Source organism: Propithecus coquereli, unplaced genomic scaffold (assembly GCF_000956105.1).
Source record: "Propithecus coquereli isolate 6110/MARCELLA unplaced genomic scaffold, Pcoq_1.0 Scaffold30, whole genome shotgun sequence".
Lineage (NCBI taxonomy): Eukaryota > Metazoa > Chordata > Mammalia > Primates > Indriidae > Propithecus > Propithecus coquereli.
In genome coordinates this window covers 1,807,227-1,815,477 of record NW_012148619.1, presented here as the reverse complement: position 1 = coordinate 1,815,477, position 8,251 = coordinate 1,807,227, and the positions used below count along the sequence as shown (strand labels likewise).

General features: G+C 44.5%; 1 protein-coding gene across 3 annotated transcripts in view; it reads right to left on the bottom strand.

Moving 5' to 3' along the window:
• PAMR1 (peptidase domain containing associated with muscle regeneration 1) overlaps positions 1 to 8,251 on the bottom strand; it is an 84,442-nt gene that overhangs the window by 45,517 nt on the left and 30,674 nt on the right. For all 3 annotated transcript variants that reach the window (XM_012649646.1, XM_012649648.1, XM_012649649.1), the window contains exon 3: positions 7,775 to 7,903. In XM_012649646.1, coding sequence (XP_012505100.1) covers positions 7,775 to 7,903 — 129 coding nt within the window. The remainder of the gene's footprint in view (positions 1 to 7,774; positions 7,904 to 8,251) is intronic.

Genomic DNA, 8,251 nt, shown 5'->3' with positions numbered 1-8,251 from the left:
CTCTAGGTTTAAGTCCAATAGGCCAGCCCACAGAGCCAAAAGTTTGACTGGCTTCTCCTCCTTCTCTGGTGTGTCCCTTCCTTCACCTGCCCTGCTCCCGACTTCAACAGCTGTCTCCAAGTATGAAGCATCCTGGATCTCTTGTTCACCTAGGAAGAACTCATCCCTCTGGAGTTTAGATTCTTTTAGATTTCACGCTCACAGATAATTTATGGTTTTAAAGAAAATCATGATTTTCTTTGATTTATCTAGTGATTTCTTACTTTTGATCAAGAGAGGAGTTCTTTCACGCCCTTCTACACCTCACCAGAAGCTGAGCTACGATTGATGAGTTCTTTGGCAACATAAAATCCTCTTCAAAGGTCCAAATATTAATTCTCTGGAGTTAGCTATGGCACATAAAAATATAAAAAATTATTTGCCATAAAATACTTGTCCAGGGTAGACTACATCCTCCTGTTCAATGTGTATCCTTTGGCCCCTTAGGGAATTCTCTTTTGTTACCTTTCCTCTCTGGCCTTATATTGATTTCTTCCCTTGCCCCCAAAATGACAACAAACAAACACACCAAAAGAGCTCATTTCATGCATGGCTCTGGTTTGGTAACAAGAATAGCATCCACCATTTATTGAGCACTTACTGTATATCAGACTCCATATTAAGGGATTTATAGATAGTACTTCATTTAACCCTCACAAAAACCCTCTGTGGGCCACTATTATTATTCCTATTTTGTAAATGAGGAGACTGATATTTACAAAGATTGGGAAACTTTGCCCAAAGTCACAAGAGGAATAGAGATTAAAATCTAGGTCTTCCTGGGTCCAAGCCCAGGCTGCTAACCACCACCTAATACCATCCCCAATTTGAACTCAACTGGGCATTGTTATTTTCCTGGAAATGTCAAGACAAAAAAGGCTGGAACCAGATGAGCCAGTTTTCAGTGACTCCACTCTGGGCAATTTCACAGTTCCCCAAGAGGACAGCACCATACGTCAATAACACACAGCTTTGTAAGCCATCTCCCTTAAATTTGCTCTTAATCATTCCTGGTTATGGCTCAGGTAGCAGCCTTCACAAACCCTCCTCCTCTCTGATATTCTCACCCTACAAATATTTTGGGCCATGGCTTATGGCCAGTTCCTCTGTTCCTCTGCCTCTGTCCAAAACGTGACTCAGAAGATAAATGTATTAAGAGCCTGTAGTCTCTCCCCATAAATCCCCTCTCATCTGGGTTGCTTTCCTAACCTTCTTAGATCCCCAATATCCTTCAGAGACTGGAAGGTTGGGATCACTGCCATGCTAGCTAGAAGTGCAGCATTTTGATTTTCTCCTGGGCCCGCCCAATGCTCATCTCTTTTGGTGGCCAAGGAACTCAGCTTAGTGGCCACATTAAGTCAACACCACTCTGGAGGTCAGCAGTGGAGATAAGCAGAGTGGTTCCACTTAAGGACTCAACTTTTGAGTTTAAGAAACTCTCAGGGGAAGCCTTGGTTTTCACTTTGTATATCAGTACTTCTAAGAGCTGGATCACAGTTCCTAAATACCATTCCTCACTAAAAGAAACCAAGATTCATGAAAAAATAGCTGGTTCTAGGACCCGGGCATAGAAAATCAAGGTGGACTTGAAACATTTGAGGGGAGAAAGCAAGGGAGTGCTCAAAGAACAATGTCGTAGGGCCGGCATGAAGGGAAAAACCTGGAACAATCTGAGCAACAAAAATAAAAATTATGATAACATTATGAAACATGGAAAAAAACTAAAATTCATGAGTCCATAGTGCAGGAAAAGAGAGAGCCAGATGTTGGAAAAGAATAATTAGTGAATCCAGGTAAAGAGTATATGGATGTCTACTATTCTTTCAACTCTCCGTAGATTTGAAATTTTTCACATTAAAAAGTAGAGAGAGGAAGAAAAAAACAGCTCCTTTTTTTGTGGTAATAAAGTGCCACTAGCTCCTAGTCTGGATATTCTGGGATTATTAAGCCAATCTTTCTGGACAGGAAGATGGCAATGAGTTCTCTCCGATTCTCCCGGATGATAGAACCTATCAATGGCTATGAATGAATCGGTAACGTGAGAAACTGTAACACTGTCATGAATTAGGTTAATACTATCACAAACATTGTCAAGGACAGTGAGCAAATAAAAGTGCTCCTGCGTCTATTCAATGCCTAAAGCTCTGTAAGTCAAATATAAACCAGCTCTGATCCTTCAGGCACTTGCCTGTCACTTCTCCTCTCTTCTAAGGCTCTATGTGGTAGTCAGGAAAAAAATCCAGGGCTCAGCAGACGGTCTCGGCCGGAAGTCCTCCTCCTTCGGGATAACACGGCCCGAAAGGATCGCTTGGGCGCCATCTAGTGGGGAAATGCTTGCACTGCCGCGGAGCTCCAGCACCGCGCCCGGCCAGGAACAGGTCTCGCCTTAACACCGGCAGGTAGCATGGTGCCCAGTACTGCACAGGCATCCAACAAATAGTGAGATGCATTAATTCTTCTTTTGAATTCCCTTCACACTTACTTAGCGCCAATATGAGGTGTGGGTGATAAGAACCTAATAACATCTTTCGGTCAAGCCCTTTTTCCATAGATGGATTGCTAACTCACTGAGGGCTCTTGGTGCTCCCTGGTGACCGCCCCAGCGCTACATGAGATTTGCTCCATCAATGCTTATGGCCATGGTAACATACACTGTGTGGAAACAGGCTTTCAAAACAAGCATAATGGAAGTGAACGAGCACCACTGAACCAACACCGAATCAGACAGGAATCTGACCATTTGTCTGTTTGTTCATTTCATAGCATTGACCACATTCCAAATTTCTTTTTACTTTTTTTCTGGCTGGCGTTGAGGGAGGGGGAGGTCTCGCCTTTCTAAACTGCAAGCTACAAGATGGCAGGGACTACGTCTGTCCTGCTTATTATTATTGTATGTCCAGCACCTGGGAACATCCATTCAAGAATATTTTCTGAATGGATGGGTAGATTAATGAATGAAGGCATTAGCTCTTTGCTTTGCTTGCCTCGTGGTGATGACTGGTTGCCCTCAGCCAGTTCTGCTGTCCTTGAGAAAGCCTTGATCCTACACATGGACACCCTCACCAGCCCAACCGAACAGACTCCATGTACAGCTGCCTTGTACACTGAGGTTCAACCCAAGACTCAACCAACAGGTGCTATTTGGAAGGGCACACATACGGGATTTCTTTGGGCAACTGCTATCATTCTATCTTGTTCCCATTTGCTTTATTGACCTCCTGCATGGAAATATTCTTCCCCTCCTTTCCCCTGCCCCCTGGACAAACGCACTCACTCACATGGAGTGACTGGAGTGCTATTTAGGAAATATTTGTATTTATAACACCCCTCCACCCCCACTGTTGGATGGAGTATACTTCCCTACTCCACTGATGTGGAGATTAGCCGTGTGAGTTCTTTTGCCAATGGAACGTGAGTGAATGTGACGTGAGCAGAGGCCATACATGTGCCTGTAACAACAAGGCTTGTCCTCTGGTGCTTCCACGACCCACCCTGAGAAGTTCATGCCCCAAGTAGCTGCTGCCCCCTCTGCCTCAGCCCTGCAGCTTAGAGCGTCACCAGACCAGCCCAGCTGAAAACGGTTGAATCCTGCCAAAACACAGACACATGATATAGAAAAACAAACGTCCTTTTGGGACTGTTACACAGCAAAAACTGACTGACATGTATGAACACATTAGCCCACCACCACCTCTGAAAGCTTCAACCTAGAAATTCTATTCTCTGACCACAATACCCCTTCTATCCACATGTTCTGTTACTTTATTACCACCAAGTCTGCGTTTCTGCTCCAGTCCCGACTCTCTCCCTACCAGGAGGCTCTTTCTGGTTTCACATCCTTCCCGACTGGGATCTTGGTCAGTCACATCTTAGCCGACTCTTGGATCAACCAAACAATTGGTTTTACTCACCTCTGCGACCACACTTCTGGAGAGCATCTCCCAACTGTCCCAACTGACTGTGTCACCTACGCAGGAGCTCCAGCTTCAGCTGGGTCCTCAGTCTTGCTGGGACATGCTTTATCTTATCACTAGCTGGTGATTTTCTTCTTCAGCTGGTCCTCAGTCTTGCTGGGACATGCTTTATCTTATCACTAGCTGGTGACTTTTCTTGTTCCTCCTGTGGCCGCCCCAACCCTTTGATACTCTCGAGTGCAGCTTCCACTCCTATTCTACTCTCAGCCGAGACTTCACTTCCTACTTCCCACTGTTAGAACTTCTAATAGTTCTAGAGAAAATAGAACTATTAGCGGGGAACTCACCAGTGGGAGGCAGGCTAGGACTGTGGTTAAGAACAAGAACAAGTGGTCTGGAATCACCCTGCGCTTTACCCCTAAACGTTACTTCACGCTCTGAGCCTCAGTGTCATCATCATCTATAAAATGGGGGCACAGATTCCATGGGGTAAGGGTACAGAGAAAATAAAACACTGGACATTAAGCGCTTTGCACCGTTCCTACTGTGTAATAACTAACAAGTGGATATATGTTACTTATAAATAATTCTTTCCCTCCTACCTCAAGCTAGAACAGAAGTAAGAACCTCCCTCTCCTTTGCGTCTCACCTTTGTTCATCTCACTCCCACGCGACTTCTGCAACTATTTTCACTCTCATATCTTCAGCTGCTATTAATACTCTACTGGCACTTCCCTCACATCAGCTTACAACCCTGCTCAAGTCTTTCCTGTCTCAATCTATATTTTTCCACAACTCTATTTACTCGTGTAAACTCTCGCTTTATGTTTCCCCTCCCCTGCTTGAGTCAGCTAATTTAAAAATCGTATCTACTCTTCGTCTCCATTTTCTCCCCTTCAAATCTTTCTTTACATGAAACTGCTATTGCTAAGGTCACCGGTCACCTACTAGCTGTCAAATATAAAATCTTCCTTGCTATCCTTATCCTGCTTGACCTTGCTGCCTTATGTTGAACCACTCTGCCCCCAGCTTCCAGAACCCTCCTCCCTCCTGGTGCTCCTACCACCCCTCTAACTGTTCTTTCTCATCTCCTTCCCTGTCTTCTCTTATTTTCCGTGTATGTTCGTTGTTCTCCCCTCCGCCCTTGGCACTCTGTTCAACTCATGCTTCGGCCTGTCACCCCCATACGTATATCTCAAGTCTCCAAAGTTCTCTTGAGCTCTAGACACGTATTTCCAACTGTCTGCAGGGTCTCTCGTAGATGTTGAAAGTCCAGCATATCTCAAGTGGAACTCACCTGTTTCCCCACCAAACCTCTTCTCTTTTATTATTCTCTTAACAGCTGATCTACAGAGCTGATCAAACTAGGAACTTGAGAGGTAAACTCTTGAGATTCCTCACTGCCACATTCAGCGTGTCACTGTGCCCTGTCACTTCTTCCTGTGCCCTTCTCCATCCCCTGAACTGCTGAAATCATGCCCCTAACTGCTACCTTTGAATGTGGTCTTGACTCTACTCCAGTGTATCCTCCATACACCGCTGGAGTTACCTGTCAAATGTCACTCCCCCGATTACCCATCCAGTGCACACCATCCACCATCCTCAGAACAGAGTCCGAGGTCTGAGTTTCGGCACGCTACGCCTTTCACAGTCAGAGCCTACCAGCTTTCCAGTGTCACCGCCTACCAGCCCCTAATACCTTCACCGCACTCTAATCACACCTGATGTCACATGCTTCCCTGGACATGCCTTGCATTTGCATACCCTGACCATTCTACTGCCTCTGCCTGGAGTATCTTCCTGTTTCACCCACATCTGAGAAAAGGCATAGCTCAACCATTGTCTTCTCTCTGAAACCTTCTCTCCCCCTGAGTCCCTGTGATAACTCCTCTCTTATCTAGTTCTCAGAGCACTTGCTCCATACTTGGTCACCACACTTCCTTGGCTTCCCACAGCACCTGGAATAACAACTGAGTTCCTTACCTAACTTCCCTACCTACAAGGCCATGCATGACTACACCCCCACCTACCACTCCAACCCATCAAATTCCCCTTTCCCATTGGTGCACAAAGAGAAAAAGTAACCTTCTATATGATCCAAAACAGGGAAAAACCCAAAGTGATCTCATATAGTCCAAAGTTCAATGTGAAATCTAAAGTGGTGCACTGTAACTCTAATTATGTCTCTCTTAAACTATTATTGAAAGTAGTTTTATTTCTGGACCACCTACCAACTCAGCAATTAAGAAGCCTATAGAATACTGACATATTGATTGCATTAATTGGCTTTTATTATTGCCAGGCAGAGCACTAAGCGCTTCTCACACATTATCTCATTTAATCCTCAAGACAGCCTTCTAAAGTAGATAGCATTATTCCCATTTTTTATGACTTGTCCAAGGTCACACTGGTAGTGATGGGCAAAGTCATTATTTAAACCCAGGTCTATATCATTCCAGAGCTTGCATTCTGATCATTATATGATACAGTTTTCATAGAACAGCTGCCAAAGAAAGATCAGATTTAAATCTTGCAGCTAACCTACCTGGAACATAATTTGCCAAGAACTAAATTAAATTTTACTAGAAACCACCTAAAATGGCATTGAGGTTTTAAAGCTGCTACTGAGACCAGCACTTTAAAACTTTTCTGTATTCTGGATAATTTAACTCCCAGGTTCACCCTGAAGTGCCAACAAACTCCTTCACCTCTTGGGATAGTTGGGTTTCTCAGCTGCAGACCATACACGTCATCCTTAGCCTTAGAGTCTTAAAACTGGTGGCATTTCACTACAGATTGGATCAGACAAAGATTACCGATAATACTCCATCTTCCATCTCTGTACACTGGAAATATCATCCACAGGGTGAAATTAGACTGTATAACCATTCTGTTTCTGATTCACATAGAAAGCATATTAAATAAGCTTAACCAAATAACAGCAATTTGTACGTTGCTCCAGACACAGACTCTCAGAGGGATATTCATCCATCAGGGCATGGCAGAGGGGGATCTAGACTGAGCACAGGGTTAGATTTCCATTCCATTGTCAAAGCATCATTGAAACTCACAAGAGAACTTTTATAAAGATTAAGTAATTCTTTGAGATCAAGTAGCTCCCAGAAAGAATCCCTTTCGTGGGACAAATGGCATGCTGGCAATTTGCTGTGGGTTCCAGGAATTTAACTCAGGGTTCAAGAAATTGACCAACAGAAATGCGTTAAGTAAAATGCTCTACAGACAACATTTCTGAAGCCTATTCACTGTTTGCTGACCAGTGCTGCCGCACGACTGCTCTGGAATGGACACAGGCATGCCATGTGCAGAATGCCTTGGCTTCCCTTACAAAGGGGAGATTGAAGAGCAGATATAAACCTCCTGTGGCCAACAATTCAAACCGATGTCCACAATCCACACCCACGAGATGGAAACACATCTTTGTTTTTGTAGTCTTACCTAGAAAACCCTCTGGCCGCAAGCTTCCCAGAACTCAGATTCCAACAAGATAAATATTAGAGACCAGCCTGAGCAAGAGCAAGACCCCATCTCTCCCAAAAATAGAAAAATTATCCAGGCATGTTGGCGTGTTCCTGTAGTCCCAGCTACTTGGGAGGCTGAGACGGGAGGATTGCTTGAGCCTATGAGTTTGAGGTTGCAATGAGCTATGATGATGCCACTGCACCCCTCTAGCTGGGGCAACAGAACAAGACTATGTCTCAAAAAAAAAAAAAAGATAAAGATAAATTTTAGTCCTTTCTAAGCCAAGACTACACTTTACACCAGCGTGCACTGGAGGTGGAGCCGGCTCAAGGTGTACTTACGCATGCAGTCTCCTCCGTACCAGCCCGCTCGGCATTCTGCACAGTAGAAGCCCTTCACGTAGAAGTCATCCAGAGTACCCCCCCACGAACCGTTTCGGCAGCTCTTGCAGTTTTCAAAGATGGTACAACCTGAAACATTCCCAAGCAGAGGAGTGTTAGGCTAAGCACTTGCAGGTTCTGGTCGGCTACGTGAGGAAGGGAAACTGCACCTTCTCAGGGCCCTGCCTCCACAAAGTGCTTCCGGACCCAGGAAGGTGCCAAACCCCTAGGAAAAACTGCTCATCTCACGGAAAATGGCAGAGTCACCAGAATTCAGAGTGGGGATTGTAGGAGGGTGGTCTGAACCATCTTCCCAGTTAGTGGCTGATGTTTTAAAGTAACATGAATAGGAAAAGGCAGAATCTATTAATGTAGTATATTCTTTCTTTACATAGATGTGTTACGTTTATTGTGGAATATTTAGAAAATTCAGACTAG